We start from the raw sequence: 25,989 nt of genomic DNA, 5'->3' as shown, positions 1-25,989 counted from the left end.
TTTTTTTTTTTTGAGAAAGTTTCATTGAATACCCCAGACTGTCCTCAGATTCATGATCTCCCTGCCACAGCCTTGAGCTCTGGGGTTATAGGCCTGAATCATCCTGTTCACTCTCTGACAAGTCACTGTGTGCAAGGCATCAGCGACATCAGCGACGACGGTCTGCCTGTGTCTCTCTACGCCAGGGAGGACTCAAGTCTGAACTCCTCTCCTTGGGATGTATGTACTGACAGGAGGAAATGTTGAGCCATTTTTTTTTTTTTTAAATGCTTGCAACAGAACTCAGGATCTTATTTTTCTGACCAGGCTCTCCACTGCAAAGCTATGCATCACAACTGTGGGAACGTGTGTGTTTACCAAGCTTCCTGAGTCCTGAGCACTATTCTAGTGGTGTGTTGAGACGCTAAAGAACCACTAGCTGACTAGGAAAAGATTTCACTTTAACTGCTGATTAGAAAAAGAAATCACTTTCATTTTTGTAAAAGAAATGTTTTAAATAATGAGGCACATGTGTATATATTTTATACACAAAAACATATATGTATATATGAACACAAACATATAACTTGTGCATAACATACATTATACATATATACATGCATATGAGTTGGCAACGGTGGAGTATATTTTATGAATTATAAATGTTTAGTCTAAGACTGAAGAGAAGACATATTGTAATTAGTTTTAATAGTAAATAATCAACATAATAATTAGGATTGAAAATTTTCTATGATTGACATGTTTCTCAAAAGCTGCAAAGAATGGCAAAAGCATTTTAAAGGTGGTTATCGTTATCTGAAATAAGCCTCAGTCAAGAAAGCTTGGAAAACGGGGTTGGGGATTTAGCTCAGTGGTAGAGCACTTGCCTAGCAAGCGCAAGGCCCTGGGTTCGGTCCCCAGCTCCGGACAAAAAAAAAAAAGAAAAAGAAAGCTTGGAAATACTCACTTCTTCATCTGGGCCAGAGCAATGTTGTTGATGAAGACCATTCTTGAGAGCTCAATTGCGTCGAGCCCTTTCACCATCTTCTGAATGGTCTCTATGCTTTTCACATCACCCTGCAAGGCCAGTGCCTGGATAAGGCGGGTCACGGCCAGCTCAGAAGGCACCTGTCCCAGATCCAAGGCTGCCTTCAGAGTTTCTAGAGCCACTAGAAGGAGAAGTGGAGGACTGAGTTTATCCTGAAATCGACACATACTGACTTTAACACATCTTGAAAACCACCTTTTAAACAAGAGCATCAGATGGCTAAACTAAAAAAAAATATAAGTAATTCATTTTAGATCACAGAAAATACTGATACTTTATGAAGTCTATTTAAAAATGATGCACCTGACTGTGAAGTGTGAGGAAGGAGGTAGGTGTCACAGAGTTCCACCCAGAGGAACTATTTCATGACTCATCCAGGAAGTGGAGAATTCTAAAAAGCATAAGGAAGGAAGACCTTTTGTCCCCCAATATGTTCTGTGTGCAGATGTGTCTGTGTGATCATGGCAGAGCCCCTGGAACAGGGGTTACAAACAGCTGTGCACTGCCTTGTGGGTGCTGGGAATTGAACCCGGGTCCTCTGGAAGAGCAGCCAGAGCTCTCAACCACTGAGCCATCTATCTCTCCAGCACCAAAAGGAAGAACTTTAAAATATGTATATATATAATATATATGTATGTATATATACCGAAAACAAAAAGCAAAAATCTTCTATACACATTAACAATTTCCTAAGTTTTACTAACTCAAAGCCCACAAAATTATCAAAAAATTTTAACATCATCTTCATTCTTGAAGATGGTCCAAACAGGACCAAATGCCCCACAAAAGCAGCCCAGCCGGAGTGTCAGGAAACTGCACATCCACACATGGCTCTCCACGAGCAGACTCCCTGCAGGTATTTGCTGCCTTCAGTTTTGAAAGAAAATAAAGCGATGGACTCTTAGGGACACAGTCACGGGTTTGCGTGCGTAAACCCTCAGAATTACAGACGCTTGCTTTCAGAGAAACAAGGACTGCCCTTCCACTCTACAGACAGCCTCGCATGCTAGTGTGGGGAGTCTTGGAATGGGGAGGCAGTGGACGAGGAGCTGCACTCATACTTAGCATAACAACCACCTTCACCACAGAAGAAAACCCCTGTAGCCTAGACAAAGCTGGGGGTCCCAGGCCCTTCCTGAATGAGAGCAGCTTATCCTCACTGGGGAAGGGACAGGGGAGGAATTAACATCTATTAAAGCAATGAAGTAAAAGACACGATCAATTTAGTCTTCTTTACTGAATAAACTATTATAATTTCAAATTTACACACGATCCAGACCACTGACTGTCAAATACAGAAATGGGAAAACAGATTAAAAAGTGGTAGATGTTTGCCTATACTATTCTAAAATATGATGCAGGGAAAATCAGCTTGATAGTATCTTATTAAAGGGAGGTCATACACAGGCAATTACGCTCAAAACTCTTGGCATCTAAGCACACATGTAAGGAAAGAACTTTCTGCTTAGTGGGTAAAGGTCGAGAAAAAAAAAAAAAAAGGAGGAGGACAGCGTGGATTGACTCAGCATTGACTGCAGAGCGGGTGCGGGCTCAGGAGCCAGGCTCAGAGAAGCCCTGAGCTCAGAACCACTGAGGCTTGGCAGTTCAGAACGCCCCCAGGGTTAGAGGCCAGAGCCGGCCTAAGAGCCGCTGCTGCACCTGGAGGAACAGGAGGACGGAGGCGAGCAGAGCAGAGCAGTCTGTGCCCGTCCCAGGGGATACAGAGGTTCCGACGTAAACCATGCTGCAGAGCGTGCCATCTCTGTGTGAATGACGGAAGGAACCCCAAGAGCAACCCTCTACCCACACCCTAGTCTCCAAGTCTGTCTCGGCCAATTACTCTCTAGTAGGACTGAGCGTACAGCCACACAGCAGCTACTGACAGTCTGCCAGAGTTTTAGTTGTTCAATTTCTCTAAGATTTAACTGGTTGTTTACTGCCATAGGTAAGTTTGATTAAATAAAGCTGAGGAGGCATCAAATCTGAAAGACGGAAGGAAATCAGGAACTGTCTTTGGCTACAGAGCAAATGTGAACACAGGAACAGGGCCAGACCAGCCCGCCTTGATTGAGCGCTGTGCCTTCACCAGACGTCAGCATGGTGAGGCCTGGGCAGCAAGGGCTGTGGAAGTGAGGAGGTGTCAGTGGGCGTGTGGATCCTCTGTGTGTGCACACACCTGACAGCAGATGAGACCCCCACACCACGGCACCGAGGAAGGGGTAGGTGTCAGTAAAGGGCCTGGCGACACATTGAGTTCCAAACTGAACTCTTAAATTTAGTTAAGTCTTATTCTTTGTGTCTGTAGAAACTTAAAGCAGACTTTAATCCCTTCTTTGTTCCTGAGACAGCCTCACTTTGCAGTCCAGTGTCTTGGTAGTTAAGCCTGGTTCAAATCCGAGCAATCTTCCTGCCTCAGCCTCTCACATGCTAGGATTACAGTGTACACTACCATGCCCAGTCAAGTTTCAATGTCTTAAAATCTACATGAAAAAAAACCTCACAAAATCATTTCTATTGACAATAAAAACCTACAAAATTTAAAAACAAGCCTATCGCATCTCCCAAAGACAATTCCAAACTGTCCAAAAGCCCGCTGGCGTGCGGACTGCCTCAGGAACAGAGTCTCGAAATAGTCCTCGTTAGGAAGACAGCTTAAGTACAGTAAGGAACGCTAAGACTGAGGGGGGGGGGGAATCGCCCAGCCAGCTTCCTCTCAGGAGACGGAAACTATTTGATGAACTGCAAAGCAAAGAGAACATTATTATCACAGCCCGGGGAAGAGACCAACACGGCAGGTAGAGCTGAGAGCAGAGCTTCTAGCCTAAGTCTCCTAAGCGGTGTTTGTTGTGCTGTTGCCATACTGACTAAAATTCAGCCCTGAAAGTTAATTGAAAGCTACTTACCTAACCTCAAGAGCCGTCAGTGTCCCCCTCGAGAGCCAGTCTACCCCACTGTAAGCCATCAGCTCCCAGTCCTCCTCAAAGTCATCCCTGCCCTCCTAGCGTTGCCCTTGCCACACTCAACTCCAAACAAACGCTGCGTCTTACCGCTCTTGGTGTTACGAGTTATTAAAAAAGTATCAGATTAGGTTTTCCAAAAATCAATATTGCAATCATTTGGTGCACAACCTCACACACTTAACACTCAATTTAACTCATTTGCTATCTCACATACAACCAACACAACATGCAGGAAATAACTGCAGGGAATTGTTTCAGACCTCCAAAGTATGTTAATTTCCAAAGCAAAATGACTTGTGCTGTGAATTTTAACGCACTTGAAAGCCTGTACTTCCCCTCGCTCTGGAACACGAATTTTGCATGTCTGAAGAGCTGTGATTCATCTTAAGAAAGCCCATCTTGTGTTAAATGGGATGGAAACTGGACTAAGTGGTCAGATGACAGCACATTCATATTCAAGCCGTATTATAAATGCATGTACAGTAATTTACGTCTCTCAGCTACCACAAAAGGCTCTTGATAAGCAGGTAATTTGCTAAATGGACTCCTTTATCCAAGTACTCGAAGGGCGTTACAAGAAAAATCCGCAGAGGCATTAATGTGACGTAAAGGTCAAGCATTCTGACATACCTTTCAAATAATCCCGCCTAACTTGCGCGATGATGAGGAGGCTGCTGGCAGCACCGTTCAGTGTGAAGCCCTTGATGTGGGTCTCAGCGCTAAAAGAAGCAGACATTTAGAAAGGAATTACTGACATGCTTCTGATACGATAATAAATGGTTGAGCACCAAGGTGAAATTATAAAAACTACTGTTCGTATGTTAAAAATATTGCTGCAAAATATCGACCTGGAGACAGCTTTTGTGTTCTCCTGTCAATGGTTATAGAAGGATAATTTTTTTTTGCATTCTGACAGATGACAAAGTTGGAAATGAGCAACAAAAGAAACAAAGTACAAGATTTTTTTTAAACAATCGGTTCAGATTCTTGAGTACTGACATATTAGGTGACTGAAATAACCACCGCGTGCCCTGCATTGTTCCCTGTATCCCAGGCTGGGTCGGTCGGTCTCTCTCTCTCTCTCTCTCTCTCTCTCTCTCTCTCTCTCTCCTTGTCTCTCTCCCTGTCTCTCTCTCTCCCTCTCTCCTATATTCACCATAATTATAAAATGTAAAAACTATTCTTCCAGCAACAAAAATGAACATTTTCTTTTCAGTACTGTATACTTTACATATAAACTAATGCATATTACTAACACCATATCATTTGGTTGATAAATTTTCAAATTTCTGTCATCTAGATACAGTTTTTAAAGGTTTTAAACAGATTATGGAACCAAAACCATTGTTACGCTAAAATTTAAAATTTTACATGACCATAGACTTAAAAACAAACTAAAACCCAAGAGCAAAGAATAGCTTTACTTAGCACCAAATCCTACAGGAATAACTAAAACCAGATGAGACAGACAGGCAGGCAGAAGCCCTGAAGTCTAACCGGAAGCTCTTTGTTTGCTACACTGTTTGTACATGTCTTGTGATGAAATGTTAGCTTCCCTAATGCCCTAGAACTAACTTCCAGTTAGGAAACAGTAAGAGGTCACGAGGAACAAGGGCTGCCTTGCCAGCTCAGCAGCGACCTTACTGTCAACCCTCCATGGCTGCCAGTACACGGCAAAACACCCCTGAGCAGAGGACAAGACCAGCAGGACAACTGTTCTTATCAACCAGACACCATGCAGCGCCCACACACAGGGCCTCCCCATTTCCCCTGACCAATCAATCCCCAGAGCTGCTGCTCAGTTTGGCTTCCCCTTGTCCCATTTGTCAGTCTTCTAAGATGACTTCTACTGCTTAAAGAACCTGCTTTCTCAACCTGTAGCACGAGTAAATCAGGCAGTGTTACAAGCTCCCTTCTCACGCCGTTACTACTATATGTAGTACACCACATTCATCTAAGAGCATTCCTCATGCTGGGTGGCAGTGGAGCATGTCATTCCAGCACTCAGGAGGCAGAAGCAGGCAGATCTCCGCGTTCAAGGTCAGCCTGGTCTACAGAGCTAGTTTCAGGACAGCCAGGGCTACACAGAGAAACACTATGTCAAACAAACAAAAAAACAGAGAGAGAATATGAGTATTACTCAAAGTCTAAAACTAGCCTTTAATCCTAGTGCCTGGTCTGTAGAGAGAATGGCCACATAGTGAGACAAAGTGTCCAAACCACACCAAACAACCACCAAACCTCAAAATAAAAACACCAATCACGGGGCTGGGGATTTAGCTCAGTGGTAGAGCGCTTGCCTAGGAAGCGCAAGGCCCTGGGTTCGGTCCCCAAGTCCGAAAAAAAGAACCAAAAAAAAAAAAACAAAACAAAACAAAACAAAACAAAAACCATCTGAAACCATGAGGTAGGAAATCTGATAAGAATAAGCAATAAGCTTTTTGAAAACTGCATAACATCATTTAAATACTCTTCAAAGAGCTAGCTTTGAACACGCAGAGATCCATTTGCCTTCTGAATGCTAAGATTAAAGGTATGGGCCACTATCAGGACTTCTCAAGAAAGGTACCCAACACAGGCTTCAAGTCACCATCCTACATAAGAATGAAACATTTTAATGGCTCAAGGTTGAAGCCTGTCATATTTCTATTGCTGCAACGAAACTCCATGACCAATAAGTGGGGGAGGAGAGGGTTTATTTTGGATTACACTTTCACACTGCTGTTCACCACTGAGGGAAGTCAGAGCAGGAGAGGAAGAACTCTAGTCCTGGGTCTTACCTCTAAGGCCAGCAACTGTTCCAGTACTGCTGACACATGGAGCTACTCCCACTCCCCCACGCACTTCCTGTGGTCTAAGCACCACTCCTTATCAGATGAAGCCCTCAGGTAGGGCAGGAGTCAGGCCCCACCAGCCTGAACTCTGGGCATGTCAGACGGCACATGAGCTACAGGGAAGAGGCTCCTGCCGGATAATCTGAGTACCAGAAATAACTAAAACAAAACAGGTTTTGTTTTTTCTTTTTTCTTTTTTTCGGAGCTGGGGACCTTCGTTTGCTAGGCAAGCGCTCTACCACTGAGCTAAATCCCCAACCCCACAAAACAGGTTTTTAAAACCCACACACTCATTAAGAAAAAAACCGCACCAATTTTGGAGGTTTCGAGGACACCAAAACCTAATCATTTCATATCATTAGCTTAAAAAAAAAAGTTACAGATGGGACCAGAACCTGGAGGCAGGAGCTGATGCAGAGGCCATGGAGGAGTGCTGCTCACTGGCTTGCTCAGCCTGCTTTCTTATAGAACACAGGACCACCAGCCCAGAGAGGGCACCACCCAGTATGGGCTTGGCCTGAGAAAATGTCTTACAGCTGGGTCGTATGGAGGCGTTTCCTCACTCGAGGCTCTTTTCTCTCTAACGATTCTAGCTTGTGCCAAGTTGATGCAGAAGCCAGCTGAAATAATGCCATGTAACCGATATCCTGTGGAAGGCTTTGGATCTTGGATTCTCTGGGGCCCACATAACTATGGGGGAAAGCAGCTATACGTAGACCATCACAGCTAGAACGTAAGCACTCTGAACTGCCCAGGGCGTCTTGTCTATCTGTGGGGTCTAAAACCCGACTCAGAAGCAGAGCGCAGATGGGGGTGCTAGGGAAGAGAGGAACCGAGGAGATGACTGTGGAGTACCAGCGAGGCAGGTAAGCTCTAGAGTGCTAGAGATAGCAGTGCCTACCGTTAATAACACTGCTAAGAGTTACCTCATCGGTGTAATTACACACACCGAGAAGCCCAACAATGATAGCGACGATGATGATAAAGAAGGTGGGAGGAACTCGGGATAGTGATGGATATGTTTACGGCCCTGATGCTGGCGGTGGCTTCACTGGTATACACTTATCCCCAAAGTTAATGAGATGTATACATTAAATATGTATCTTTTACTATGTCAATCATATTGTAGAACGGCCTCATAAAAACCTAGAGAGGAAAGAAAGAGCGTGGGCTTGTATTTTACAGGCTGTGGTGAAAGGAGAGCTATGCTTCTAACTAGTCAGGTCAGCTCTGTGGAAGGAAGATCAAGACCATGGTGGGACTGCAGAAATGTCTCACAGCAGTGATACCTGAGTGAACCCATACACAGACACCCTCAATGGCACTCACTATTCTGCACCATGATCTTTAACCACCTGAAGTGCTTTGGCATCCTCCAGGCTATCTCATTTAAAAAGTGGTCCATTCTGCCCCACTAGATAGTACACCTACAGTTTCAAACTGTGCTAGGTCAGTAGCCTTTGAGAGGTAGGCATAGCACTGAACACCTTAAGAAGCAGGGTGTCATGAAACACCCATGATATATAGTACAAGTGGCCATGAGGGAATGCCACTAAAGAGTCTGAGGCCCATGACTTATCTGTTATGTGGGATCTTTGTAAAATGCACAACCCTGGGTCACTCTGAGTCAGAACCTTAGCAGTGGGCTCTGGGAAGATGGCTTAGTCGATGCAGGGCTCAGTATGCACAAGCCCAATCAAGGAGTTTTGCATATTATGTGGTATGCATGAGTGTATATTTGCATATGTATACAGATATGCACAGTCGACATCTGGCTTCTTCCTCAATAGCTCTCCACCTCACTGACTGAAGCAGGGTCTCTTGAACTTGAAGCCCATCAATCACAGCCAGTCTATCCAGCCAGCTTGTCCAGTGTCTCTGTGGGTTCTGGGGTCTGAACCAGAGTCTTCATGCTTGCACAGCAAGGACTTGACCCACTGAGTCAACTCCACAGCCCCAAGATGAAGACCATTACAGTCTACTTTGGGGAGATCTTTAGAGAATTTGTGACCAACTCTCAGGATTAAATGTTTTTTGACTTTTTACATTTTCTTTCTTAACAGGTTAAGTTTCCTACTTGTACTTCTCAGTATGGATTCTTCTGTTTTCTGCAAATTACTCATTTCAGAATACCTTTGGTTATGTACAGTGTGGAGTGCCACAATGATTTTGTTAAAAAAAATAAATTAATCCACATCCTACACCACAGCGGTTAGAGCTGACAGGACACCATTTAAAAATGTTTTAGGGCATTAATTGAGGTATAAATAAGGTCTAGGGGTAGATTATTCAATTCACAACCAAATAAACTTAAAGTCAGACAGAGTACATTAATAGGTGCAGGGTCCGAATGTGACTGTTGGTGTCAAAACAGACACATGAACCAGTCATGGTGACAAACATGCCTTTTATCCTAGCACTCAGGAGGCAGAGGATGGCTGCAAGTTTGAGGCCAGCCTGGAAAACATAGTGAGACCTGCTTTAAACAAACAACTCATAAAGTTAAGTGACCTTTAATGTCACTTTTCTGGGCTGCTCAGACAGCTCGGTTAGTGTTCCTTCAGAGTGAAGGTTTTCACAGACGGACAGACACTCACAAATCTTTCACGTGCATGGCTCGTGTGAAGTCATCTTTGCTCAGCAGCAAGCCAACCAGGGTGCTGTAAGCCTCACTGCTGAAGATGACGGCTTGCTTCTCGGCTTTGAGGAAGATATTATATGCATCTATAAGAGAGAAAAAGATAAAAAGAAAAGGGGGGGGAGACAATATTATTCTGAACTAGTAAAACAAAAGGTCCCAAAATACACACCCTCCCACTGTTCCCAGTCCTTAGACAGGCGCTGACCATGCAGCCGCTCTTCAATTTCCTAAGACAACTACTGAAAAGAATGGAGTCTTTTCCAAATTATTTCATACTTACTTTGGGCCAATAAATTATGTTCTTCCTAACAAAAATGAAAATCAGCTCTCCTGAATTCAAAAGATTGCAAAATAAATTGCAAAATATGTGTTAAAGTCCAAATAAAGCAGAGGTGTAATTTAGATTGAGGGCGCAAAAGACTCACTTTCAAGCTGTCTTTAATCTATAAGTGGGTGGTTACAATGGTTCACACTTCAACACAATAGCATTAAAGTGAATATAGCCTATAATTCTAAAATTAGAAGATCAAATTATTTGGCTACGACAGGACTTATACAAAAACATACAATTTTCAAATATACAGATACCTAACAAGTAAACTAGGCAACATTTGTTTGACTGATTAACAGTTTTATTTCACTTGTTCACAATAACTGTCAGTGAATGAAAGGATGTTACCAAAAGAGAAGTACCTACACTTTTCAGTCACTTACTTTTCTGAAATAAAACTGCTGTGTATAAAGAGCCAACTGGAACTACGATCCACTCATGTGTGTAAACACATCACAACAGAGGTAAGTAAAAGCAATCTACCACAGATGGCCCTCAGCCAGAGAGAAAGGCAAGGCATTAAATAGGTACACACATAATGTCAATGACCACAAGAACACTCTAGAAACATCTGATCAGGCAGAAATAGTCTGATTGTGTGTATAAGCTAGGGAAGTTTGTATTATCCCTTCAATAACACTTAAGCGGCAATGTCCAAATCGCATTTAAAACTGGAAATTAAATTGAGAGGAAAAAAGAAAAGATAAGGTATGAGAAATATTAGTTGTATCTTAGTTGAGATTAGGTTTGTGTGAATGAATGCAACAGTCATGCAAGTTAACAGATTTTAAATAAGCTTTCTAAAGCAGAATCCCTTTCAGTGATCACGTGACTAACTGCCTTGTATCAGATTTTTATGCCTACATGAACCAGGAACTAATAAAAGGCAGAAAACACAAGATACTCAAGAGAGAGTTGTTAACGGCTATGCTGACAGATGCTGATGAGCACTCTATTCTATCACTGAGAGTGTCCCCCTTACTCTTTCATATATAATATACTTGAACCAGTCTTCCGGTTTTCTCCCTCTCCTCTTCTCAGCCCTTCAGTGTTTCCAACAGGTCAACCCCTGCTTTCCTGCCTTGGGTCACGCCTGCCTTGGGTGTGTGACCCCCTGCACTTAACCAGGGATGTTCTATGAGCATGACCATGTTATCTACGAGCAAGCACCTTTCCAGAGAGGACGTAGCCAAGGAATGACTCCCCCAGGATCCCCTAAATGCTGCCTATGCCCTCTGAGATGGAGACAAGGAGCTCAGGAGTACCTTCTCCTGCTAAGATGCCAGGATCAATCCATCATAAACTTAAAAAAAAAAAGCTAAACAAAATCAGTAATATTTAGTAAAACTCAATCATTTTATATCATGGCACAGAGCAAAGCCACAAAAGAACCTGGCAGTTGGTACATGGTGCGCACGATCTCTTATACAGGGCTAAGGGGGTCCTTAGTTCACGTCCTCCCAGGTGGGAACAGTGAGGTCTGGGACAATAGTTGTGGTCCCCAGTCTCCTGTGTGCCCAGGCACTGGTGGGGGTTGGGAACGGAGGGCCCAGGTCTGTGCTTCCCCTCTGGGCATCCAAGCACCAGCAGGAAGGGGACGGCAGAGGGGATGGTACACTCAGGGTATATCTATTACCTCATCAGCATGAAGACCTCCCGAGTTTTCCTGTCACCTACCTGACTGCCTCTGTCTACTCAGTGGGGTGCTGTGGTTATGTGTTTCAGAGCAGAGAGAGGCAGGCAGGGAGTGGCCTCACTCCCATTCTGAGATTAGCAGGGTTTGGGCTCACTCAGTCTTGGCACAAAAGTTCTCCTGTGGCAAGGCCCATTTGCCTGACAAGTCACTTTTGTTTTTGTTTGTTTTTTGGAAACAGAGTTTCTTGGTGTAGCCCTGGCTGTTCTGGAACGCACTCTGTAGAGCAAGTTAGCCTTGAACCATATGGATCTACTGCCTCTGCCTCCCTGTGCTAGGATTAAAGGCATGGGCCATCACAGCCCAGCCTCTAAAATTATTCTTAACATCTTAATTCCTTTGCCCTTGTTTTCATCCTTAAATACTTATACACATCTCAAAACTTAAGGACACTGGCTTATAAATGATAACGATGTAATCATAACAAGTTACTTAGCACCACCTGTGTTGTATTGACAAAAGTACAGAGCCCGAGTGTGTGCGCTCTCACCGTGGTCTGCGGCTACTCACCCTTACTCTTCTTTAGTCTGCAGTCAGACAACAACATCTTCTCAGTCACGGTGTCTCCTGCTGAGGGTGAGGATGAACTCAGGGAAGACCTGTCATCTCCAAACCACAACTTTAAAACAAAATGACTCAGTTCAACAAAAATGGTTACATCCAGCACCCTTTGCAGTATAATAGGGAGCCAAGCTATGCCAAGCTAGACAAGTCTGTCAGGCTTACGATACTGACTCACCTCAGGAACGTCAAAAGGAACCTCCTGGTTGCTGGTTTTCAGGATCCCAGCTAACAGTCGCAGTGTCCGTTCTCGAGGGATAAGATTCTCTTCTTGCATTTTATTCCAGACAGCATCCGCTCTTTGCCAGTCACCGCTTATTTCTACAGAATGCGATTAATCAAAACTCAGTGACTGTGCCAAGCCACGCTGGTAACTGCTTAGAATGTTCTTACTCTGTGCTGAAACATGCATTACTCTGCATGCTGTTGTTAGGGAGAGGAAGCATTAGTGACTGTAGCTCAGAGGGATGAGACTTCTCTGTGTATCTTTCTAATATGAGCCACAGAAACACTTTCTCTGCCAAACAAACTGAACAAAAGCAAACACAGTAACGAACACTCCCAAGCTTCTACCCAAAGCTTTGAGAACCATGTTGATAAAAAGGTTGTTTTAAAAGTAACTGAAATATTGCCCAATGTAAAAGTCAAAAATCAGAAACAAGTAACCCACACCCTTCATTGTTTGCCAAGGGGACAAATACATATGCATTGCCTTGGGAATACGGACACCTCTAAAATAACTGGGAAAGTTGGGATGTATGACTTTCTTCCTACACAGTGATACATTTCCAGATTTGTCTTGGGTGAGGAGAATCTGCACCTCACCTGCTGCCTCCCAGAGTTCCACATTTCTTGGGACAACAGATAACACTGCTGACTAAGTTTTAAGGAAGCAAGGAGTCTCTTGTAAAGGAAAGAGGTGGAGTTTTTGTACCAATGACCTAATTACTCTCTGTGGTGATACCCAGTGTTAACAAATGACAAGAAAGTAGGGCTGTCCTACTTTTGACGTCCTTCTGTTTTAACTTGCAAACTTGCATGCAAGGGATATTTTAGGGAGATGAACAGACATTTTAGGGAGAATGTGAATATTTCTATCTCTCAGCACCTAGAGGGAATGTGTCACTACTGGCATTGGTGGGATTCCCTAGGCTCTGTGTCTCCAAAAAGAAAAACTAAGTTTTCTGACCACTAATAAGTACTAGAAGTACAAACTTTAAAGAAAAAACAGTGTGAAGCAGTCACACTGAATTAGATATCCGCACTAAGGAAAAGAGATGCAAGGGGAGGACGACTTCCATACCGAACACGGGCTGCAAGCCCCCACTGTAACAGTAGAGCTTAACTAAAGCTCAGAGGATTTTATCAATACTTGACAACTAAGCCAATCTAACTAAAACTTACCTTTACTGTTAGCTTTTGAAGCAATATTTCTTTTGAGGGTGGGGTCAAGACAGGGTTTCTTGATATAACAGTCCTGGCAGTCTGTAGGCTGGCCTTGAACTCACGGAGGTCTGCCTACCTCTGCCTCCCTATGCTGAGCCTAAAGGCAAGCACCATCATGCCCAACACAAAAGCAATTTACTTGTAAGGTAACTACACCTTACCTTTATCATAATGTCCCCCTACAATGTAAAACCTAAATATTATATTTTAAAATATAAAGCTTGATTACAAAAATAATCCAAGCCCAAGAATCTTTATCGTGTGGAAGGAAACACCTGAAGTGGTTCTTGTGTGGTGAAGTCACCCGCACACTGGGCAACACAAGGAAGGTTTCTAGGCCCCAAGGTGACAGTACAGCGTACTTGGAGGCGGCTCACTTTAAAGTCCATACAAGTATTCTAAGCAATAAAGAAAAGTTGAATGGATACCTTACAGCTATATTCTAAAAAAGGCAAATTGTCTTGGGTGGGCACTGAGCTGGAGGTGCACATCTTTAATCCCAGTGCCTGGGAGGTAGAGGTAGGCAGATCTCTGAGTTCAAGGCCAGGCTACAGAGTGAGTTCCAGGACAGCCAAGGATACACCACAGAGACTCTGTCTCAAAAAACAAAAATAACAAAACAACACAAAACAAAAACTGGGAGGAGGCTATGGGAGTGCAGAGAGATGCCTGACTGACAGCGCTTGCTATTCTTCCAGAACTTTCTGAGACTAGATGAAGCCGTGGGGCTACATCCCTGGGGACCAAACTAGGAGAGGAAGAACTCTAGTCCTGGGTCTTACCTCTAAGGCCAGCAACTGTTCCAGTACTGCTGACACATGGAGCTACTCCCACTCCCCCACGCACTTCCTGTGGTCTAAGCACCACTCCTTATCAGATGAAGCCCTCAGGTCTAGGGCAGGAGTCAGGCCCCACCAGCCTGAACCCTGGGCATGTCAGACGGCACATGAGCTACAGGGAAGAGGCTCCTGCCGGATAATCTGAATACCAAAAATAACTAAAACAAAACAGGTTTTTAAAACCCATACATTCATTAAGAAAAAACCCCCCACCAATTTTGGAGGTTTCAAGGACACCAAAACCTAATTATTTCATATCATTAGCTTAAAAAAAAAAAAAGCCACAGTGAATGGGAATTTCTAAAACAGACAGCTGCCAAGGACATCTTTGAGCAGGGGGTCTGTGCATGGAACACACGTGACAGTTTCACGCTCAGCCAGCAAACAGTTATGCTGTGTGAGTTCCTACTGCTTAGAATATACCCGCTGTGCTAGTGTCATAACAGAAGAGAGGAAGGCCACACAGCATGAAATATGCCTGTATGTGCTGGAAAGAAAAAACATAAATAACTTGGAGTATAGTAAAACATTAGGGTTGTAAAATTATAAAAGCCACCATTGAGGCATTTTTAATGCAAAGTAACAAATCAAAAACAGCTGTGGGTAGCCACCAAGACCAAGTTCAATCCCTTCGTGACCTCTGAATGAAGCATGAACTGAAAAGGCATGTCAATGCACCTTCTCACATTCAGAACAAGACCATGTCTTCTCCTCCTTCCAAAGAACCCAGACACAAGTGTAATGTTCGGTCTATGCCCATTGGAAAGGATGATGATGTATGTTCAGGTTGTTCAAGGACACTACAAAGTCAGCAGACTGGCAAAGTGGTCCAAGTGTACAGGAAGAAATACGTCCTCTACACTGAACGAGTCCAGTGAGAGAAGGTACAACTGTCCACGTGGGCATCCACCCCAGCAAGGTGGGTATCCCCAGGCTAAAGCTGGACAAGGATGGTGAGAAGATCCTGGAGAGGAAAGCCAAGTCCCAACAAGTAGGAAAGGAGAGGGGCAGATACAAGGAAGAAACGACCGAGAAGATGCAGGAGTAGAAATCTCATGCACAGCTATCACTAAAGACTGCTTGAGTTAAAAAAAAAAAAATCAAAGGTGCTTTGGCACAAATGATAAACGAATGCCTACTCTTTATATACGAAGGCAGTGAGGCTGGGCCTGCTGGTGCAAGTCTCTGATCCCAGTGTTCAGGAGGCAGAGCTGTCAAAGGCCACTCTGGAGTTCAGGAGAGCCAAGGTTATAGATTGAGACTTGTCTGAATACCACAGCAAAAGAAAACTGCCATGTACAAACTGAAGTGCCTGTCAAGTCAGGAAGGGTCTGATTTGGGGCCAATAACGGCATGAAGGGAGGTTCTGCTGAGACATGTCCCCGAGAGAGTCATTGTCACACTATTCACTGTGAGATGTGAAGCTGCCACAACAAAATGCAGCTCTGACTATAAAAGCAAAAAGGGAACCAATCGTCACTGGCTACACTCAGCCACTTCCTTCCCCTGACTACAGCAAGAACATCTAAACACGTCAGTGTATAAACAGACTCAGCATCATTTGCCTGTGAGAATCTCCACCACTCCTCAGCCTTAAGACACACACCAGGACGTCAGTCAGGAGGGAATTAAGGGTGTGAACCAAGATTCAGTACATGGAAAACTAGAATCTACTCACAGAAACAAGTTGGATAAAATAAATTCTAAGAGAACCAACCAGTTTATTAGTACTTACAGATGATTAAAATGGAGAAAACATTGTACTGTATGTAATATGTACCTGAATAAAAAATGTAATATGCTCATAGTAAACAACAGTTTGTACACAGGCACGCACGCTCCTACAAGATCCACCTGAGTATATTATAGTTGGACACTATTGGAGAGACTGAGAAAGCTCCTTCACAATTTACGTGAAACAGAAGAAAAAAGAAAAACACCTCTCCAAAGAGCCTACTAAGTTCTATTGCTTTGAATTGACTTAAAAGATTTGTGTGTGTGTTAAATATGAGTGAAGGTTGGCTTTATAGACAGAAAAGAACCACACACAAAATAAACCAACTAAAAGAAAACAAAGCTCAGAGCAGGCACTCTCCTCATGCGCGCGCGCACGCGCGCGCCTGTCTGTGTATGTGTGTGTGTCTGTCTGTCTGTTTGTCTGTCTCTTGACTTCTTAGAAGGGAAAAGAAGGAATTCAGTTGGTTTGGTAGCATGAACCATTAGTCTGAGTAACTTCATTTTAGTTCAGTCTCTCAGGCCTAGCACAGAACAACACAGTACAAACCAATGGCTTCCTACATGGTTCATAAAACCCTAAAGAAAAGTAGAATCATTTTATGAACTGACTGGACTCACATTCAAGATACTACGTAGCCTGAGCACTACTTAGCTTTTCACATGACCAGAGAGCACCATGCATGTACACTTTGATTGTAGAATGTCCTCATTCTCAAGAATAAAAAACTATCTAAAAGACATCTTGCTTTTCATACAGACTTCCCAATCCCAGTGTCAGCCCAATTCCTTGCTCACACATGTAGGCTGTGTCAGGGTGTACAGCCGTCTCAGATCTGGTAGCCTTGGATGAGTGCAACAGATCTTTAACACATGGTGTCACATGCAGGTGCGGGCTTCAGGAGCACAGCACGAAGATGACTGACCAAGCAGAGGCTGGTTCACCTCTCATCACTGCAGTAAGGATGTCGGCTCTGTAGACATCACACAGCATCTAACCACACAACACAGTGCTCTGCAGGAAGGCTCGCTCGCTCGGCTAGCCTTCCCTTGCTGTGGCTCGCTCGCTGGGCTAGCCTTCACTGTGGCCTCTGCTGAACACGCCACACTTGACAATCCCCAAACTTCTTCCAAGCCCAACCTTCCTTCCCTGCTGCGGCCTCTGCAGATGGGACTGCGGAGAGGAGGAGTGTGCCACTTACTGTATAGTTTCAGTAAGTTGTAGTACATCTGGTCTCTGTCACATTCAAACAGCTTCTCGGTCAGCTCCACTAACTTCTCAAGAGTTTCAACCTTAAAAAAGATGTACAGATTGATTACACCACGTGAGAAGTGTACTTCACAGTTAACACAAGAATGACCCACTGAGTAAGTGTCCCCATAGGACGGGCTACCTTTACCAAGAGACGCAGGACCAAGCACAGTAGCAGGATATGCCTACTTTACCCACAGAGCTGCACACTGACAAGTAGTTAGAACACCAAATCGTTATGCTGTGAATACTACCACAGTAACGGGACTTTACAAAACAAAGGCCCCTAGCATGAGTGACTAAGTGAGAAAAATCTGTGACGAGCACCTGCAGCCAGGAGCACACAGGTAAGACAACCTTGTCCCTGGACTGTGTGCACTGCCAATGGACTGATGGAGTGAGCTGCGAGAAGGATCGCTTCCCGACACCACACAGCACACTCACCACACAGCACACTCACTGCCAGCTTACTCGCACCAGTACAAGAAGGGCAGGCGAAAACCTCCAGGGCTCAGACCGGCACTCCTAGGTCTTCTACTGTGCCCCAGGGACAGCAAGCAGGCTGACTTGTCTGGAGAAGCACTGAGGGAACACTGTGTCCACAAGGACCTCTCGTAAACTCTCAATGCTAATGATGCTCACATGTTCCTAAGTGTTAGGTGCTTCAGACAGCAGAACTCAAATACCAACCTGATTATTGGCAATGCATCTATCACAAAACCACTGAAGTCGTGTAGGCCGAGCTCTAATGCCTGGAGTCTGTAAAACAGAACCACCATTCAACGCGTAAGACTCAGCTCAATCATCTCGTGGAGACAGTATATTCCATCTAATGAACTTGTTACCACACATATGTGCTAAAAAGTCTTATACTGTGACCCCCCACAGATATCACAGGCGTTTAATGAGGTTAGGTTCAAGCACCCAACAGAATTCATATTTAACACAAGACTTCAGAATTCATATTTTACAAGACTTAGGTTATCCCAAGATGCTGCTTCCCAGCTCAATATTCATTCAGGAAGAATAACTCAATCAACCCAAGAATATGTAGAGATAAACTCCTAAATGCCCATGCACACTCACGCCACAGCATATGATCAAGGGCCTGTCTTCCCCCCAGTCACTACAACATCCCAACAGACTCAGTAGATATGATGTACTAATTTGCCAAGTTGAATAACAAACAAGTCTTAGTCTTTTTTTTTGGTTCTTTTTTTCGGAGCTGGGGATCGAACCCAAGGCCTTGCGCTTCCTAGGCAAGCGCTCTACCACTGAGCTAAATCCCCAACCCCAACAAGTCTTAGTCTTAATAAACACCAGCGGCTTTCAATTTTAGAAGACACATACTTTGATAAACGTATTCTACCAATCACTGGATATACTGCCTAGAATCTAAAATTAGCTGAATACATAACATTAGTTCGGTCTTGGTTTATTTTAATAACTGAGATGCATGTTAGTTAGATGGTCAATCAGGAATTCTGAGGGCTTAGCCAACAACACTGGCTTCAAGCACACGTTTCACAATGTTGGGTCCTGGAATAAAAGACAAACCATTTCATCATAATTCCAAGGATTTGTACCTGTAATGATAGCATTTGCATCATCTGTAAGAGGGTTTCACCATGGAACACTACTTTTCAATCACAGCATGGAGATAAGACAACTACATACTCATCTGCCCTGGCTGCGTGCCAAGTTAGAGGATGTTCCTGCCGCCCTCTCTCTCCACTGCTGCTGAGGAAGCCAGGTGTCCCCTGAGTGCCAGGGCTTATTTATAAACCCAAGGAATTTTGGTATTTTCAGAAATGGGGTATTGCTATGTGCCCTGACTGACCTCTAACCCCCAGGCTCAACCCGCCCTCCTACCTAGGCTGTACTGGACAACGGCTGGACTACAGGAATGCACCATTACCCCTGCACCCCAGTAATTCTAGTCAAAAACAAGCACTGCACAATGGTAATGAAGAGAGTAGCATCTTGTAGCTTGGGTAGCAGGGCAGAAATTGTAGAGTTTAAACTGTGAGCACTCATTTTTTACTACATAAGTATCTATAATCTGGGGTATAAAATCAAATGGAGTAAACTGACCTTATCTTAAAACACACTTTCAAATGTTAACCTCTACATCTAGACTGTATCCAAAGATTCCCTCATATCTACAGTACCACACACATCACAGCGGGTATGAAATCAACATCAATGTACATAGAGAGACCTTGAAAAAGAACAAATAATCCTCTTTAGAACATGGCAAAATGCAAGAGCCACATTCACTTACAATCCCAATGTTATTACAGATCCAAATCCACAAGATCTGAACAGCACAACTCCACGGTAACTCTTCCTGTTTGGGGCTGATTAATCCCTGCTGCTAGCAGGACAGCGGGCTTAAACACTAGATCTCCCCTATGTTTCATTTTGAAATTGAGAACTGTTTTCATATATAAATCTCAATCATCAAAAGAACATCTAGGTCAGATTAACTAAATCTCCTAGGCTGCTGGACCAGCAATGCTTCTGGCTTCCCTCTGAGCATCTTACTGAATGTTAAACACCGCAGTTGAAAGCAGCAATAAAAAATGCAGCAGAAACACAGGGCGAAATAACTGAGTCCTAATTGGGATGTTAAATATAACATCAAAGGCCAGCTAATGCACATTCAAATAAGAAGGTAACTTCATTCTTTCTGATTCTCCTTGCATATAATTTATTTAATGGAGGGCAAGGCTAAATAGTCTGATAGAAAGACTGCCATGTTTGTCTCTACCCACGTTACTGCATTATGAGCACGGCTCTGCAGTTCTAATGCAACACTCAGCTCAACCGCATAGGCAGAGTTAAACAAGATATTTTCATTTCTCAGTACTTCATTCCATTACTTCATGGGCACAATAAACATCTATGCATGCTAATAAAGATAAATATAAAATAATTCTCAAGTGAGAAGACATGAAAATTTCTCTACTGTTTTTCAAACTTTACTTCATATAAACTTAAATTTGACTGAAACAGTAAAATTTTATTTGCTTTGGTTTTTCTTGCCAATACCAATGGGCTCCCCTAGAAGCTACTTCAACTATGCATCCCTCCAGCTAGGCTAGACACAGGAGGACAGTAACACCATGATACTCAGTGGGCCTTCTGGCCTTTGTCCCTTTCTCTAGAACCTTAAGATATGCATTTAAAGATCAGGTCTCTCTCTCTCTCTCTCTCTCTCTCTCTCTCTCTCTCTCTCTCTCTCACTCACACACACACACACATAAAGATCAGGTATATAAAGGGCAACATGCTGCTGAGCAGGTCAGAGGACAGTCTACCATCAATCAACAGCCATGGTCCTCTTCACCAGGGGAAGAGAATGGAAGAGAATACTAAGGCAACTTCTAATTGTCAGGGGGACATGCATACATCTGAAAGCCAGACACAACACTAGCTTTTTAGCACAATGCATACATAAGGCAGGCAAGGGGATAAAACTTTATGTCCAAGGGTTGGGGATTTAGTTCAGTGGTAGAGCGCTTGCCTAGCAAGAGCAAGGCCCTGGGTTCGGTCCCCAGCTCTGAAAAAAAGAAAACAAAACAAAAACAAAAAAACAAAAACAAACAAACAAAAAAAACAACTTTATGTCCATCAAGTAAAGAACAAAGAGTAACGACAACTGCACTGGACTCCAAATTCTAGTGTCTTACTCTGACGCCATCAAATGAGAGTTTCCGCCTGCACAGGATAGGACATTGACCTCTGATTCAATATAAAACGAAGGAAATGAGATGAGGAGATGGGGAGACAAAATAAGAGAAGGCTGCTTTGACAATTCAAAGTTGGGGTGCGGCTAGAGAGTATGGAGATAGTCAGGGGCTGTGCTGAAAAAAGTTCCCACAGGAAGAGGGAACTGCCCTGATCATAGTCTAGAACCTATAATCTCAACTTCAATCTCTTTGCCCTGTTTCTCAGAGTTGTTTGTGAGGCTCAGGTGAAGATGTGCCTGAACGTCACTTAAGCATGACAGAGTCGGCTGCAGTCACTCGGTTTAGCTGGTGACACAGGTCTGAGTCCCAGGGTTTTGTTTGCAGCCCTGGACCCATTGCCAAGCAGTGAGCTACAACTGACCACTAGAGGGCTCAGGATGAAGTTAAATGGCAGACTTCCTCACAGAAACCCTTAAGAGATAGGTAAAATTTCACACCATTATGTCGCCTTTCCCACTCCATGTCATCTCTCCCGGAATTTAAACCTTGAAGTGGATCGCACAAAACACATTTTATCTTATGCTCTTAACTATGACTGTTTTGGAAAGTAAATGAAGTACTCAACCTCTAAAGGAACAAAGTAACATTTTGTTTTTCTTTACAGAGAAATACCATCTTATTTGATCATAATTTCTAAATAGGAATTCTAGGCTAAGACCTGGAGACCTGGTTGCTACTCAAATCTCTAGTGTGGTAAACCAGAAAGGGTGTGGGGTTCACCCATACGGACACATCTGTCTGATGAACTCACTGCCAAGAACCCACCTAAAGAAGATGGTCCAAAACCCAAAGATGGATGTGAGGATGTGAACCAAGGTGACAACTCTAGTCCCACAGTGGGAAAGTTTCTCAGGGAGAAACAAACCAAATGTCTTCCTTTCTACACTGGAGCAATGTGACCATTAAGATTCTTAAGAGAAGTCTCTAATGGATTCCATGCAGGGAATGAAGAACAGTTGATTCCAGTGAAGTACTAAGCAAGATACATGAGCCCACTAATTCCGGTCTTATACAAATAAAATAACCCATTGAATTAAAGGTCCAGAAGGGTCACAAAATGACTAGATGGGCAAGTATTCAAATTGAGCCTTCACAGTTGACACCCTTTAAAGTCAGACCTGTAGTTTATACTTGGCTCTGGATGGGGTGGAGGTTGGGGCAGGTTGGGGCTGGGACTATGACTGACCATTTGAACAAGGTATGGAATACACTTTACAGACTTTACCTTCCTGATATAACCAAGGAAGCAGTAACATGTTCTCAGTGGTACAGTTTCTTCCAGATTGTGCCGTAGGCTGAAGGGAAGTCTGCAGAGAATACATTGCTAAGTGGGACAGGAGCTCATCACAGGGAAGGACACTGAGTAGGTGCTGACCGATGCATGGGTATCCAGGGCCGATACCATACTGCCTGTGTTATTTAGGAACTATTCTAAGAGGTATAACCAAGAAGGAGCACTGTCCTTCCTCGTGCAGGGTCTCTGTGCTGCTGGCCTCCTTGGCCTAAATTACTTTAGGTTGTCAGTTCCCAGTTCACCTTTACTTCTCACCCAGACACCAATTCCTTAGGAAGACCCGGTCTGAAATAGCCCTCTTCCCGATAGCAATATATTCTGAAAAGGCTCATCTCACTGATGAGACCATGAGACATGATCAGTACTTAAGAAAGCAAAGGGAAACTGGCCGAAATGGGAAGGTGCTTGGATACTATCAATCACCTTAGCAAGAGGTTTCAGATGGCAGCTAAGGCCAGCCTGCCTGCCACTCACGGGGGGAGACGCCGCACACATCCGAGTCAGCCTCTGTTAATCCACATGACCTTCTGTGTCATTACCCTGAGTATATCAAGAAAAACATCCTATGCCAACAACCCTGAAATCCTCATTAATCTCACTATCTCAGTCACCCCGCCCCCATAACCTACCCAGAATCCTTCTGTGTACACCCAGAATCTGTTATTCTTTGAATTAGCCCCATCTCCTTATTGTGTCCTGAGGGTTTCTAACATCTGGGAGTAATTTACTCTGCCAAAGAGTCCTTTCCAGAACAAAGGAAGAGCCTCTGTCCTTCTGTGCAGACCCTCCATCTGCACCCCAAGCTCATCTATGCTTCAACAGCATTGGTTCCTGCACACCGCAGGGTGAGGGATGGCTCTCCTACAGCTCAGGGCCCCATTCCTCAAGCCAGGGAACACTTTCCTGCTGTAGACAGGAACACCTCTCTCACACAGATCTGTCAGCTCCTAAAAAATTCTTACTATACTTTTCCATTCTTTTTCCCTTAGAAGAAAACAATTTCCAAAGGTACACAGTAAAAATTTAGAAAATATCTAAGATGTGTTAAAAACCAGCTTGAGTTCACCTCCTATAATGACCTGTGTATAGAAATACAAGTCTATGTTAAAAAACTACATAGCACAAAGAATAAGTGTACACACCAGATCATTTTATAAACAAAATAGGGCATGTTGTTTATAAATTCAATGTTGTTTATAAGATCACTTTAACTTTAATAACAAAGTGTTAGAAATTCTCACCATAACTTAACCTCCATGGCCACAAAACAATTAATGTAAACAAAACAGACCTGTCCCTCGGTCTCAGCAATGGGATGACCTTTAAAGCCATTCTCACCTACCACATCCCAGTCTCTTCTTGTCGCTGCCATCACAGTGGTTCTATGTGTGTATGCACACATGTGTGTCCTTAAGTGTGAATGTCTACACTTGCTTGTATGTGTGGAGGCCAGAGGCTCACTCCAGATGTTTCCCCATTTCTGAGACTGTGTCTCTCTCTGAACCTGAAACTCACTGATTAGCTAGAGTGGCTGTTCGGCCTCATGTCAGCCTTCTAATTATGGAGTTTCAGGCACATGGTACAGGAGTGCTGGGGATAGGAACTCAGGTCTTCACGTCTGCAAGGAAAGCACTTGATCCACTGAATCATGTCCTGGGCCCCTACACAGAATTCTTTAATTCATCGAGCAATTCTATACACATGCACTGCTTTTTAAGTCATTCCTAATTGAGCCATGCGGCCACAGTTCTAAAGTATTAAAAGCTGGCCTTCTCCTGCCATTTATGTGACACTCAGGGACCTCACATTAAGCTTTACGTTGAAATCATGTAGAATAAAAGAGACAAAACAATCCCTACCTTTGAGAGGCAAAGAAAATTAAAATTATTGTTCACGTACCATCCATAATCCAGGAAATGCACAAGCTGCTTTACACACATTAGTGATTGGGTCTTAGAGACAGATATTACATCCCCTCTTACAGATCAAACAGCTTAGGAAAGTTTAATAGATGCCAAAAGGAAACTGGCTCTCATGCCTCTAGCCTTTTTTACTGGGTTCTGCTTACCCTATAGAGGGAGGGCACAGATAGCCACAGCTACTGTGCTACAGAGGGAGGGCACAGATAGCCACAGATACTGTGCTACAGAGGGAGGGCACAGATAACCACAGCTACTGTGCTACAGAGGGAGGGCACAGATAGCCACAGCTACTGTGCTACAGAGGGAGGGCACAGATAGCCACAGCTACTGTGCTACAGAGGGAGGGCACAGATAGCCACAGCTACTGTGCTACAGAGGGAGGGCACAGATAGCCACAGCTACTGTGCTACAGAGGGAGGGCACAGATAGCCACAGCTACTGTGCTACAGAGGGAGGGCACAGATAGCCACAGATACTGTGCTACAGAGGGAGGGCACAGATAGCCACAGATACTGTGCTACAGAGGGAGGGCACAGATAGCCACAGATACTGTGCTACAGAGGGAGGGCAGAGATTCCTCAGCCAGCAGCTCACAGACACTGCCACAGACAGAGCAGGAGACAGTGCTCCCACCTTCAGACCTGCTGGACCATTTTCTAGACAACACAAAGTAAACTGAGTGCTAGAAGTACCATCTAGGACACCGGCAGGTATGTAGACAGAAAAAAGAAACCAAGTTGTGAATTTCACAATCTCCTGTGCTGTGGGGCTGGGGAGCAGGCTTGGAGCAAGAGTGGGGTAGGGTATGTTCAAAACCCTGAAATCTCATCCCAAGATCAAGGGAGCAGGCTTGCTACCCACACAACTCAAGGTCTGCATGTCCCAGAGCACCGTGCCCCATGTACCCCCCCGCCCCTGCCTTTGCCCCACTGGAGAAAGGCAGGTTAAACTTCATTTCCCCTTATAAGGTCATATCTATCAGCACATGGAATCCCTACTCATGCAAATGAGGTGTCCCCTGGCACTGGCCAATGATGTACACCTGAGAGGCCCTAGTCAGTCTCACAACCAAGCCTGTACGGGCAGGAGGAGTACCACACTGCAACCGTTCTACACTGCTCTCTTTTCTGAAAACACTGGAAGACATAAGCCAGGCATGGAGGTCCATGCCGTTAATCCCAGCACTTGGGAGGTGGAGGCAGGTGGATCTCTTTAAGCTCCAGGAACCAGAGCTACAAAGTGAGACACTGTCTGGAGGAAAAACCAAAGGAAACTGAAGACACAGCAAGGAAGTTCTGGTCTGGCATCTACACCTTCAGCCGCACAATCCGGCATGCACAGTTCTGTTTATGTGAAAATAAGGAGACCAAGAGCCAACCTGGAACCCTGGACACTTTTAGAAAAAGACAGAGAGAGGTGGCAGGAAAACATGACTTGGAGCAACAAAATTCCTTAGGTGTTCATCACAGTCTGATGACCGGCGCCCGTCCTGCTGCGCCATGTGACTTCCTGAGAGCCTTCTCTTCCAGACACACGGCTGTTTGGTAATGAAATTAACCACCGCATGGACAGACTCCACATTAGCCTTCACCTTATGAATTTCAGTAAGAAACACTGAGTAAAGCCTAGACAAAATATACTAATCCTGCAGAGGCCAGGTTTGTCACCTACTTCCTATAAGCTGCTTACATAGTAGGGAC

General features: G+C 44.1%; 1 protein-coding gene and 1 pseudogene across 1 annotated transcript in view; one reads left to right on the top strand and one right to left on the bottom strand.

Moving 5' to 3' along the window:
- Lrpprc (leucine rich pentatricopeptide repeat containing) overlaps positions 1-25,989 on the bottom strand; it is an 83,176-nt gene that overhangs the window by 6,600 nt on the left and 50,587 nt on the right. The window contains exons 26-32 of the mRNA XM_032908751.1: positions 18,009-18,077; positions 17,269-17,359; positions 12,226-12,368; positions 11,997-12,105; positions 9,419-9,545; positions 4,618-4,706; positions 947-1,148 (exon numbers count right to left, since the gene is read on the bottom strand). Coding sequence (XP_032764642.1) covers positions 947-1,148; positions 4,618-4,706; positions 9,419-9,545; positions 11,997-12,105; positions 12,226-12,368; positions 17,269-17,359; positions 18,009-18,077 — 830 coding nt within the window. The remainder of the gene's footprint in view (positions 1-946; positions 1,149-4,617; positions 4,707-9,418; positions 9,546-11,996; positions 12,106-12,225; positions 12,369-17,268; positions 17,360-18,008; positions 18,078-25,989) is intronic.
- LOC116905554 lies at positions 13,325-15,380 on the top strand (annotated as a pseudogene).

The sequence above is a fragment of the Rattus rattus genome, chromosome 7, assembly GCF_011064425.1.
Source record: "Rattus rattus isolate New Zealand chromosome 7, Rrattus_CSIRO_v1, whole genome shotgun sequence".
NCBI classification, from domain to species: domain Eukaryota; kingdom Metazoa; phylum Chordata; class Mammalia; order Rodentia; family Muridae; genus Rattus; species Rattus rattus.
The sequence above is the reverse complement of the archived record's forward strand: the minus strand, read 5'-3'. Positions and strand labels throughout refer to the sequence as shown.